Source organism: Mesoplodon bidens (genome assembly GCF_964165515.1).
Source record: "Mesoplodon bidens genome assembly, chromosome: 15".
NCBI classification, from domain to species: Eukaryota; Metazoa; Chordata; class Mammalia; order Artiodactyla; family Ziphiidae; genus Mesoplodon; species Mesoplodon bidens.
The window spans coordinates 19,204,337-19,216,957 of NC_138171.1; the positions used below are offsets into that span (position 1 = coordinate 19,204,337).

The 12,621-nt window shown below is 41.2% G+C and overlaps 1 protein-coding gene across 1 annotated transcript in view; it reads right to left on the reverse strand.

Annotated features, from left to right (window-relative positions):
- Positions 1 to 12,621, reverse strand: part of TOP1 (DNA topoisomerase I) — an 82,950-nt gene that overhangs the window by 17,527 nt on the left and 52,802 nt on the right. Inside the window, exons 9-13 of the mRNA XM_081257883.1 lie at positions 10,283 to 10,398; positions 6,864 to 6,985; positions 5,820 to 5,942; positions 3,853 to 4,040; positions 3,447 to 3,591 (exon numbers count right to left, since the gene is read on the reverse strand). Of these exons, the coding sequence (XP_081114009.1) occupies positions 3,447 to 3,591; positions 3,853 to 4,040; positions 5,820 to 5,942; positions 6,864 to 6,985; positions 10,283 to 10,398 (694 nt within the window). The remainder of the gene's footprint in view (positions 1 to 3,446; positions 3,592 to 3,852; positions 4,041 to 5,819; positions 5,943 to 6,863; positions 6,986 to 10,282; positions 10,399 to 12,621) is intronic.

Genomic DNA, 12,621 nt, shown 5'->3' on the forward strand with positions numbered 1-12,621 from the left:
ATGGTACCTAGTGGGCTTCAGCTATGGTTATCAGAATACTTTTTATGAAATGAAGCAACTGAAGAAATAGGACATGGCGTTAAGGTTTGACACAGCCAGATGGTAGGTATATGAGTGTTCATTATATCTATTCTTGTATATTTGAAATATTTCATTGAAAATAGAATCCCTGTTACTTTTATCTTTCTATTTTTATCTAAAAAGAGAATGCTTCTCCTGCTGGTAGTGCAGTTAAAAAACCATTTAACATGCTGTCAAAACCTCGACCTCTGAAGATCTGTTCTGCTGAGTGGGACATAACCGAGGAAGACTGACAAAAAGCTTAAGAAATCACATTTATTTTTCCCCTTAACAGTACCACTTGCCAAAGCTTTAACCATTTTTCATGACTCAGGATCCCAACCCAGTTGCTAGAGTGAGCCACTCTGTCCTGGGTATAAGGTCCTAGGCAGGGCCTACATCTAGGTGGCTTTCTAGGTTTACTACCATAACCATCACTTAGAAACCTGCACAAATCCTTACAGTGCACAGGAGTTACCTGGATATTGTCTGAATAAAAATTGGCTGGCTCTCTGCCCTTGAGGAGCTCCACCAGCTTGTCTAATGAGTCTCTCAACCCTCAGAGACTCTCCTACTATCGACTCTAATCCTGCCTGTAAGAGCACACATGTATCTGGCATCTGTTCCCCTCTCTCGACCCCCACTGCCATCATCTTGTCTAGGTCATTGCCATTTCTTGCCTGGAGTACAGCAACAGCCTCCTACTGGTCTCCCTACTTCCTGTCTGTGTCCAATCCAGTCTCCACAGAGCAGCAGTCAGAATGATCAATTATATCACAGGTTTCTAAAACACAAATCTGGCGTTATTCCCCCCTTTAAAACCCAGTGGCTTCCTACTGGATTTGGATAATAGACAAAATTTTAGGGACTTCCCTGGCGGTCCACTGGTTAAGACTTCGCCTTTCAATGCAGGGGGTTGCAGGTTCTATCCCTGGTCGGGGAGCTAAGATCCCACATGCCTCGTGGCCAAAAAACCAAAACATAAAACCAGAAGCAAGGGCTTCCCTGGTGGCGCAGTGGTTAAGAATCCGCCTGCCAATGCAGGGGACGGGTTCAATCCCTGGTCCGGGAAGATCCCACATGCCGCGGAGCAGCTAGGCCCGTGTGCCACAACTACTGAGCCTGTGCTCTAGAGCCCGCGAGCCACAACTACTGAAGCCCACACACCCCAATGAAGAGTAGCCCCCACTCCCCGCAACTAGAGAAAGCCAGTGTGAAGCAACGAAGACCCAACGCAGCCAAAAATAAATAAATTTAAAAACAAACAAAAAACAGAAGCAATACTGTAACAAAATTCAATACAGACTTTAAAAATGGTCCACATAAAAAAAAAAACTTAAAAAAATTTTTTTAAGGAAGAGTCTGAAGATCTGGCCTACATCCCTCTCTCCAGTCTCCTCTCCATCATGCCTCTTTCTTGCTCATTATACTCCAATTACGGTGGTCGCCTTTCAGTCCTCAAGAACACGCAGCTCCTTCTTACCTCAGGGATTTCAAAAGGCTATTTTCTTTGTCTGGAATGCCCATTCCCCTATCCTTTCCATGGATAAATCCTATTCATTCTGTAAGTCTCATCTTAAATGATACTTTCTCAGAAAGGCCTTTCCTAAACCCCAGAAGCCAGATCAGGTGCCCTGGCATACTCTCAAATAGGTACCCTGTATCCTTTGCAGCATGTACAACAGTTTGTATTTATTGATTTGGTTATGCGTAATGACTGTAAATCTTGCTCAAGTCGGGTTATGCTCAAGACACTCCTCTGTTCCAAGCCAGTGGTTCTCCATCAAATGCATAACATGGTCTAGTCGCTTTAGCAAGGCATTTAAGGCTTGCAACAGTTTGGCCTCTCAGAGATTAAATTTATCTGTAAAACGATGGCATTAGTACATGTCTGGTGTGGTTATTAACAGAATCAAATGTCAACTTACGTGAAAATACTTTAACAGTAATCCAAAATCTTTTATTTTGATTTTTTTATGTGGTAGAACACAAATATAAAATTTACCATTAGTGACATTTAGCACATTCACAATGTTGTGCAACCATCACTTGACAATTCTGTTACTCCTTTTCATACCCCTCATCTCTGTCCATAACGACACATTTCTGTTTTAAAGGCCTCTCTTTTAAGACCTAACTGTAACAAAATTTCCTTCATAAAGTTGTTTCTAATCTCTAACTGCTGGGAATAACTACTCCATTTATCTGAAGCATTCAACATTTACCTTTCCAATACAATTGACTTCTTAGCCGATTTGCCCAGCAGCCCATAAGTTCCTTGAGGGCTAAAATCATTGTTTACCCACCTTGGTAGCCCTACAGCTTGGTGGTATTTCAGAAGAGGAATACAACATGTTTCTTTAAATGACTTGACTTTTACTTGCCACGGGGGTTCTCTTTCTGATTCTATACTTACTCTAAACTAAAAACAATGACATTTTCCAATTACACTGAAGAAAATACATACGTGGGTATTTTTCATTAGGACACAGGACTGTAAGCTAGAAAATGTGCGTTTAGTCTTGAAAAGACACACAGCCTTTTGAGCTGTGGCTTTCAAATCTTAACAAGTGTTTAATAAACTATAAACCAAGATTAAGAGGGTCTATAGCCTCAGTCCCCTGCATGTAAACAGTCAGTCTATACAGAACTAATAATTCCTTGACTTTTTCTGTGGAGCCCATCTCTCTTTTAAGTTGCCGTTCACATTTCCATAGTATGTCTGAGGGACTTGCCCAAGTAGGGTATGCCTAGCAGGCTAACAAGAACTGACTGCCCTTCCAAGACAGTTTTCTCCTTTCAATAGCAGTATCAATAAATAGCAGCACATGGGTACTCAACAGTTTATGATATGCTTTCACATACATTATCCCACTTGGTCCTCATGGAATCTACCCAGATGAAACCTTAGGAAGACAGAGTATGTAAGACTCTAGATTTTACAACCTCTTTCTGGATTCAGAGTAATTACATTCCCTTCTTCAGAGCCAAGGAAGGTGAGGAAGAGAACTAGCTGTAGAAGCCAATACACATTTACCATGTTCTTCATTGCACTCTGACCACTGGACAGTAAACAATGTGAAGGCAAGGACTGTGTCCACCTTGTTTACCAACACAATTCCTAGCAACATGCATACAGTGTGCCAGGCTCATACTGGGATTTCAGTTAATATTTGTGAATTAATAAACAAGATTACAATGTGATGTAAAAAATGGATACATCTTAGGGACATCACCAGATAATGCTAATTATGAAATTACCTTCTATTTGTGGGGATGTTTTTCAATTTGTCAAAGTGATTCTAGAGGCTGAGAACATTAGATTTCAACAAAAAGACAGAGATTATCAGCCCCACTGACTGGTGCAGCTCTTAGCTACCCCTTACCTTGATTCGTGAGCTAGGGTTCAGCATGATGTATTTAATAGAACCTTGGATGTTCTCTGTCCAGGAGACTAGCCAAGTAACCTTGTTATCATGTCGGACCTCTTTCCACTTATGACCTGGAGGAGGAGAAGGAACCTTGGCATCTCTGTGGAAGTAAAGCGAGAGCAGTGAGGTGAGAAGTAATGAGCAATTTCACCTTTCATAACCTGAAGTGGACAAATCTGCTGAGCATGTATTTCCAGGTTTCCTCCTCACCAGTCAATACGTGATAAACACTAGGAGATCTATACACAGAAATACCATGCTGCTCCCAAACTGTCCTCTGTAATATAGGAAAAACTCCCAACTACCAAGAACAAAGGAAGCCCTCCACTTCATTTCCGGCCAAAGGATGAACTGTGCTCACTTGCTACAGTTGATGATTATATCCTCAGGCATGATCCGTCTCTTCAGCATGCCCATCTTGGGGTGGTTGCCACGGCCACGGAAAAGCCCAGGAGGTTCTATCTTGAAGTTGGCAATCCTCTCTTTGTGGTTATCCATAACACAGAAGCCATACTCTTTCAGTAATTTTTCATTCTCCTCTTTGATTTTCTGGAAGATGGCAAGGAAGTACTCAAAAGGGATTCAAATTACTGTGCTCAACTCATACATTCTTAGCTCTTGTGGGAGGGCAGGTCAAGGTAGAGAAAAGTCTAAAAATCACTAAGAAACAAATTCAGATAAAGGAAAACCTAAGAGATTTTTTTTGGCCGCACGGGCCCCCTATAGTGGAAGTGCGGAGTCCTAACCACTGGACTGCCAGGGAATTCCCAGAAGACCAAAGAGATTTTTTCAAGCTTAAATACAATAAAATTCCCATGTGAACAGTATTTCCCGTGGGTTTTCAAGTGCAAAGAAACCTGTTATGGATTCTTTCCTAGTACATGGGTACATATATTTTATACTGTGATCCTTGCTCCAAAGATGGAATGATTTGGAGCCTCCTTACCCTCTGCTGACTCTTCCTTCATATTATACTCAGCAATTCAAGTTAAGTAAGTCCTGCTGCCTTGTGTGTAGATAAAAATCCACAACTTGCTGGCAACAGGTGTCCTTGGCAAGGCTCTGACATGGTGTTACTTATAAAACCTCCCTAGGGACTTCCCTGGCAGTCCAGTGGTTAAGACTTGTGCTCCCAATGCAGGGGGCCCAGGTTCGATACCTGGTCAGGGAACCAGGTCCTGCATGCCACAACTAAAAGATCCTGCATGCTGCAATGAAGATCCTGCATGTGGCAACAAAGATCCCGCGTGCCACAACTAAGACTCGGCTCAGCCAAATAAATAAATAAAACAAATACATAAATATTAAAACAAAACAAAACAAAAACGAACCCTCCCTAAAGTGGTTTTTAATTTGAAAAACACCCCTGAAGTGAAAAATAAACCAAATTTCACTAATTCGGAATACTGGAGAAGACTAAGCTGAGACTAAAAAGCCTGGTGCAGGGATCATTCTTATGATCCCTATAGTAACTAATTTTTAAACTGAAGGTCAAATAGGCACCCTCAAACAAAGAGTTATATAAAGACAATGGCCTAAATTATATAAACATGCAAGTTTAATATACTGAAACTACAAGGCCTTGAAGTGCAAAGAATTCCTTAAAATCCTTAACTCCTAGACCTCTGATTCTAGATAGAAAATGTTTTAGGCTTGAGGGCCATACAGTCTCTGCTGTAATTACTCAACTCTGCCACTGTTGCATGAAAGCAACCACAGATAATAGGTAAACAAGCAGATGTGGCATGTTCCAATAAAACTTTTCTACAAAAACAAGCAGCCTATCTATAGCTTGCCTACCAGTATTCTAGAAGAAAGTGACATCCCAGCTGGATACTAGAAAGATCCTTCAGGAATGAGGTTAGCCACAGCTAGAAGACAAAGATGGATGAGCATGCCTAGATTCCAGAGTAAAATACATCAAAGGAGAGAGAGAGAGAGAGTGTGTGTGTGTGTGTGTGTGTGCGCGCACGCGCGCGCACATGGCCAATATGATTTTGTCTTAAATCCCTAACATCCAGGAGCCACTGTGGGTCAGATCTGCCCATCCTTAAATACTGTATTATTGGAGCTACTGGCTGGCTTTTAGATCAACAGCACACCAGAGTTCTCATATTGAGCCATTAAACATAGTACTTATTCACAATTTTCAGTCTACATAAAACCCTTAAGGAATTCTAGACTTCACTAGGCTGAGAATCCTACATCTTTAGTATAGAGCCACGTGAAATCGTTAAAGTCATAACTGTTTTGTAAGAAACAAGAAGACAATTAGATAAACTGATCACTGTTCTACAATCCTCCGGAGGTTTAAGAAATCTGCAGCACCAGTTTCTCTTCCTTGCTCATCTGCTTCCGAGCTTCTGTCTGGGCTTTGAAATACTGGCTCATCTGGGTAAAATCACATTTGCTGAGGTTGGTGATAATATTCTTCTCTTCATTGGTCATTTCCTAGTTAAGAGAAAAGGGAGAGACAGAAGAAGAAGAAGGTAAATAAATGAAAAAGCCCTCTGGTTTTTCTGCAGTTACAGCAAAGCATCACGTTTTCAGTCAAAGGGTATCTGGTGAGGTAGTCAATCTAAACTTGTGAGTTTTGAAAAAAAAGGAACACGTTTCTTACTTCACTCTATTATAAATATGTATTCAATAGAAGAACATTCAAAATAACAACACTGAAAAGGGTAACACTCTTACGTAGTTTCTCGTACTCCTCGTCACACTGCCACAACCCCCTAAGCCTATGAGTACTACAGCTGGGGAAACATGAATACACATCGTTCATTTTAGTAATGGGAGAAATATTCCCACATTCATTCTCTCCTAGAAACATCCTTGCTCTATTCACTTATTAAATCTTACTTCTAGAGCTATTCAGAAGGTAAACTTCAGCTCAGCCTCTGTTCATATTATCCATATTGAGAATAAGGAAATTGTTTAAAATCACGTAGGCAGATACAGGATAGACATGTGGGTTCAAGAGCAGAAAGTACCTAAAACTAACGAGCATGAATCAAGAGGGAACAGAACAACATAATGCATGTCTCTTTGCAATAGCAGACAGAGGGCAGTCCTGCAGAGGCAAACTTTGCTTTGCTCAGCTGGAGCTGAGGTTTTGTTTGGCCTAATCTGATAAACTACCCCCTACAGTCCTATGACAGCTGATAGGAAAGAAATATAGGTATTCTTGTTGGACAGAAAACCTATATAATACAGTAAATGAATAGAACCCCCTCCCCCAACTTTTTAATACAATAAAATTCATAAAACTCAAATTGTACATCAGGGAATTTTTTGTAAAATTACAATTTATTACTTAGTAGTTGATCAATATTTTTGTAAGGTGCTAGGATATCAATATATAGGCTACAATACCTTTCTCCAGTCTTTAAAGAAATTTTTCCTAAATATTTCCTTAGTAGTATATTCATGGTCGAGCATTTTTGCAAAGAACGTAGCTACTTCTTCTGCTTTGGAGCTCAGCTTCATGACTTTACCTAGAGAAAAAAGTGGTTCCAAAAAATGAGGTGTAGTATTCATGTTCTGAGTATAAACACTGAGGCTTTGGAGACGTCTTCTTTAATAATGGTTTACCTTCCAAAGGTATGTATATAAAGGTCTGGTGACACGTGGTAACAACAATAACAACAAAGACAGTAGTATATTGATTTGTATCTACTTGTACGAATTCGCCTTCTCTGTATCAGATATTTACCTGGGTCAGTCTCTGGAGACTATGCCAGTAAATTGTTCCCAGGAGCCTGCTCAGGACAGGGATGACCTGGGGGAGGCCCAGTCACTCTTCCTTTTCCTTTCAGCAAGCAGGGTCCTTTACACCTCTTCAATGGTTTTTAAAAATCAAATCCTCAGAGGGACTCCTGCCACTGCTAAGCTAAACAGCTTCTGTTCAAGAAGGGGAGGAAGGGATAGGGCAGGGAGTGGAAGAAAGGAATTGTGGGGAAAAGAAATAGGCATCTTTCTTCTTTCAAGTTAGGTGGGTGGAATATGAATTAAAAATATATATTCACAGCAGGCAAGCCCAGATATCCCATATGAAAAATCTAAGTAAGACATTCCTCTAGAACCTTGCTACTCAAAGTATAGTTCATGGACCAGCAGTATTGACATCACATGGGAGTTTGTTAGAAGTGCAGCATCTCAGGCCCCACCCCAGACCTACTGACCAGAAAGTACATTTCAATGAGACCCCCAAGTGGCTTGTGTATACACTAGAGTCTGAGATGCCCTGGAACACAGGCATTATGAGGTTGCCTCTTTCAGGGAAACAGGGCTCATCCAGAACACAGGGATGACTGGGGTTCTTCGCATACATGTTTCTCCACTGCCTTACTATTACATAGGTACTAATAATTCACCAAGGATTTTCCCATTTATTACAGAAAACTAAAACTTAACCAGAAATCCATTCATTTCAAAACTCAGAAGACATCTCATCTCATGATGTTAGAAAGTTATTATCCCTGATTGTAGGGTTGATACAGGGAATTGCAGCTCCAAACAAACTTTCAGGGTAGACGGAAAGAACCTGCTTGAAATTCGTAATTTTAAAAGGCCAGCAGGTGGCGCGGCTTCCCCTCTCAACATTCCGGCTCCTTCCAAAGACGACACCTTGAGGAGGACAGGATGGCTTTCAAGAGTTTCCTGCACTTCTTTAGAATTCCCCCACTCAAGTTGGAACCAGTGTTGCCAGTTAAGATGTAACATGCTTCCAATATAAAGGAAACCATTAAGTCACTAAGAATAAAATAAATGAAATAAAATAAAAGGCAAGAAAGAATGTAAACTGTCCTCGGCTATGTCTGGTATACTCTTTGGGAAATTTTACTGAATTCTGTCCCAATAGAGAAAGCAATTTTAATGCCTCCTGTTTTAGATGAGCTGTCAAAAGATGAAATGACAACTCCCAGCAGTAGAAGGGTAAGAGGATGACTTAAAGGATCCTGACAACGGTAGTGCTTTATAGAAAAGGCTGAGCTCCAGGAATAAGAAATTGCTGAGTCAGAGCTGAAAACTGGAGGTTCTTAGAGGCCATTCACTGCTTCAGCCAGTCCGTTCCCCACCTCCCTGGCAAGCGCTAAAGGAGTCTGAGAATTCTCTTCCCTAGAGAGCAGGCAGGACTGACAGTATCACTCCAGACTAGTAAGTCAAATACAACTTCTTCACTTACTGCAGTGTGGGACTTTACCTAATCAAAGGGAAGAGATCTGAGAAAGAGCAAATGAGAAAATGTGAGAGCCCTGGAGCTGGAGCTCCTATAAAGGATGACCGGGCAAGAATTCCCATCTTGGAAAGTAAGAGAAACCCTAAGGCTAAAGAAAGGAATCTAGCTTTCCTTCAAATCACTTTGGACCTCAGAGTTAGGCTTTACCAGTTGAGCTTTCTAAAGCTCTTGGTAAACCCATACTAGGGTTACAGAATACCTGAACTTTTATGATTATCTAAGGCTCTTTCTCTTCATTGGAGTTTTAGCTTTGAGTCACATTTAAGAGTCTCCAGGAATGACCCACTGTGAGGGCTGACAGTAGAACTCTGTACTCTTATCCTGTGTTGTCCAGTCAACGTAGGTCAGAATGTTTATCTGATAAGCATTTGTCACTGAGGCTATAAGGTCCTGCTAGACGGCACAGTCCATGAGATGAGGGATTCGTCAGTATTGTCGCTGCTGGGTCTTGGTGTCTGAATACAGGCACGCTGAATAAATACAGTTTAAAAAAATGAATTCCAGCTTGCCAAGTTTGACATGTTCCTCACTTGCAAGACCTGGCCTTTCAGTATAAACTACTACCCTTGACCTATAAGCATCCATGGCCTGAGGCCACTGCTCGTGGACACAGAGATATACCAGAACTCTGAGTGTTCACCACTGATGCTTTTCAGCAGTCCTCCTGGCCCAGTGTTTCTCAAAGTTTGGTCAGCAGACCACTTGGTTCAGAAGCACCCAATATCACTCAACACCAATTAAATGGGCCCAGATCCACTTGGTGAATCTAAAGCACATGAGAGTTTGAGGAATAATGCTCTAGCCATTTCTGGAGAAAACTCTTGGAATGAGGGAAATCAGTTGAGTATTACCATCTGCATACTGCTATATGCCAATAAGGGAGCATCAAAGACTACTCTCAAAATTGTCAACCCAAGGACAGAAATACCAGTGACAATTAATAGACAATTCTGAGGGTTCTAAGAGAACTAGGCAGGATATTTCTTCACAGTAGCTCATCAGACTTGACTGCATAAAGGGCAAAGGCATAGTGTTGTGCTGTGTAGAGTGAGTGACAGACACCTATTAGCCCCACCTAGATGTTGATGGCAGACTAATTAATCCTCAACCAAGTACTAAATACTGTTTCTAGCAATGAGCAGCTTGTCAGCTTGCATTATGTCGCTAAAATAAAATACTACCATTCAAGTCAGGCTTTTCTAGTAACTCTTACAAAGAGTAGCTCCTTAGAAGTGAAGTTCAGATAAAAACATTAGGCTTGTGGACCAAGTGCTGTGACCTATGTAGATGGACCTTTTTGGGACCATGTCTCAAAGGGAGACAAGGGAGATAAGACAGCCCCTTTCTCACGGCACTTTTTCAGCACCAAATAGGCCTTTTAAGAGTTAAGTAAATACCTGACAGCCCTTTCCCCAAACCATACGATGACAATAAAACAAAATGAAACAAACAAAAAGGATTATACAGCACAAGATCCTTCCTCACTTTCTATTCCGAAATAGAAGCAGACTCTTTCCTTGGCCAAGAATTGGACAACCTTGGAACAACTCACCATCATAGTAAAACTTGACATTCTCTGGAAGAGGTTCATATGGTGGAGCAAATACAGGACCTTTATGTTCTAGGAATTTCCACTTGATGCCTTCAGGATAGCGCTCTTCTTCCCACCTTTAAAAGACAAAGTACAACCTCATTTAGTGATCACTTCACCTAATATAGAGATTATCACCTATTAAATGCCAAAATAATTATCTGCTCAACTGATTGGTGCTCTGGAATGACTCTCGGCCCCACATTCAAGGCCTGGGTCAAAAAAACCAGCATCCTTCACTTTGTAAAAGCCAATACTCACAACAAATATGATGGAATAATCAGGTGAATGGAGGAAAATACATTTCAGCAGTTTAGTCCAAAGATATTGAGTACATGAGATCATTATTCAGCAATAAGTAGGGGATATGGATATGCAAACAACTGTTTTATCACAATGATGTAACAGTAAGCCACAACGGTGTGCATGACAGAGATATTATTTATACAGTTGATACATAGGAAAAGGCCTCCTGGGAATGGAGATGCCAGGTGAAGGTGTAAGGGAAAACAACCCTTTGAGAAAGTACATAATGACTATCATCCCACGTCACAGTTCCCTAGTATCCTTCAAGTACTCAGACCATATTAAAAACATCCCTATTATATCCAAAAAGTATTTTATAGACTAGGATACAATTAAGGACCACACACTGCAATTGGTTGATATGTCTCAAAGTCTTTCTTTCTCTAGAATTAGACAAACCTTCTCACCACCACGACCACCATTTTGTTTTTTAAAGAGTCAGTCAGTTGTCTTACAGATAGAATACTTTAAAACTTCACAGATTTTAATCTTCGGTATTCCTATCTTAAAATGAAAAGTCCTACAGTTCTACAGAATTATTCAGGAGGCCAGTTATGCATATTCTATTACTTCCTGTCATCTTGCAACGCCAATGTTTTAAAGTTCAGAAACATCAAATAAAAATTACATGTATCAAAAACTGTGCTGTAACAATAGCATTACTATAAAACCAAGGTCAACATATATGGTCAAGTAATTTTTGACAAGGGTGCTGATTATTAGGAAAATGTAAATCAAAACCATGAGATAGCACTCTCACCCACTAGGATAGCTATTCTTAAAAACAAAAACAAACCAGAAATAACAAGTGTTGATGAGGATGTGGAGCAACTGGAACTCTTGTGCACTGCTGGTGGGAATGAAGCGGGTGCAGCTGTGGTAAACAATATGGCGGTTCTTCAAAAAGTTAAACATAGAATTACCATATGATCTAGAAACTTCACTCCTGGGAATACACTCAAGAGGACTGAAAGCAGGCATTCAAACAAATATTTGTACACAAATGTTCACAGCAGCACTATTCACAACTTCCAAAAGGTAGAAATAACCTAAGCATCCATTAACAGATGAGTGGATAAATAAAAAGTAGTCTATACATACAATGGAATATTACTCAGCCTGAAACAGGAAGAAAATTCTGACATGCTACAACATGAATGAACCTTGAGGACATTTTCTTTTTTGGTTTCTTTTTTTTTTTTTTTTTTTTTTTTTTTTTTTGCTGTACGCGGGCCTCTCACTGTTGTGGCCTCTCCCGTTGTGGAGCACAGGCTCCGGACGCGCAGGCTCTGCGGCCATGGCTCACGGGCCCAGCCGCTCCGCGGCATGTGGGATCTTCCCCGACTGGGGCACGAACCCGTGTCCCCTGCATCGGTAGGCGGACTCTCAACCACTGCGCCACCAGGGAAGCCTGAGGACATTTTCTTAAGTAAAATAATCCAGTCACCAAAGGCCAGATATTGGGATTCCATTGATACAAGGTTCCTAGATTAATCAAATTCACAGAGACAGAAAGGAGAATGGTAGTTACTGAGGGCAAGAAAAGGGGAAATGAAGGAGGGTTATTGTTTAAAAAAGAGTTTCAGTTTTGTAAGGTGATGGGAATTCTGGAGACGGATGGTGGTGGGGATCACTGCACAACAAAGTGAATGTATTAGAATACCACTTAACTGCACACTTCCCCCAGAATCTATTTCTTTTTTTTGAGGTATGCGGGCCTCTCACTGTTGTGGCCTCTCCCGTTGCAGAGCACAGGCTCCGGACGCGCAGGCTCAGCGGCCATGGCTCATGGGCCCAGCCGCTCTGCGGCATGTGGGATCTTCCTGGACCGGGGCACGAACCCGTGTCCCCTGCATCCACAGGCGGACTTTCAACCACTGCGCCACCAGGGAAGCACCCCCCCCAGAATCTTTTACTCTCCAAATCAGAGAAAATACGTATGTATGGATGGATGTGTGTACGGAGATGAGAGAAATTGCAAGAAGCCTATCTAT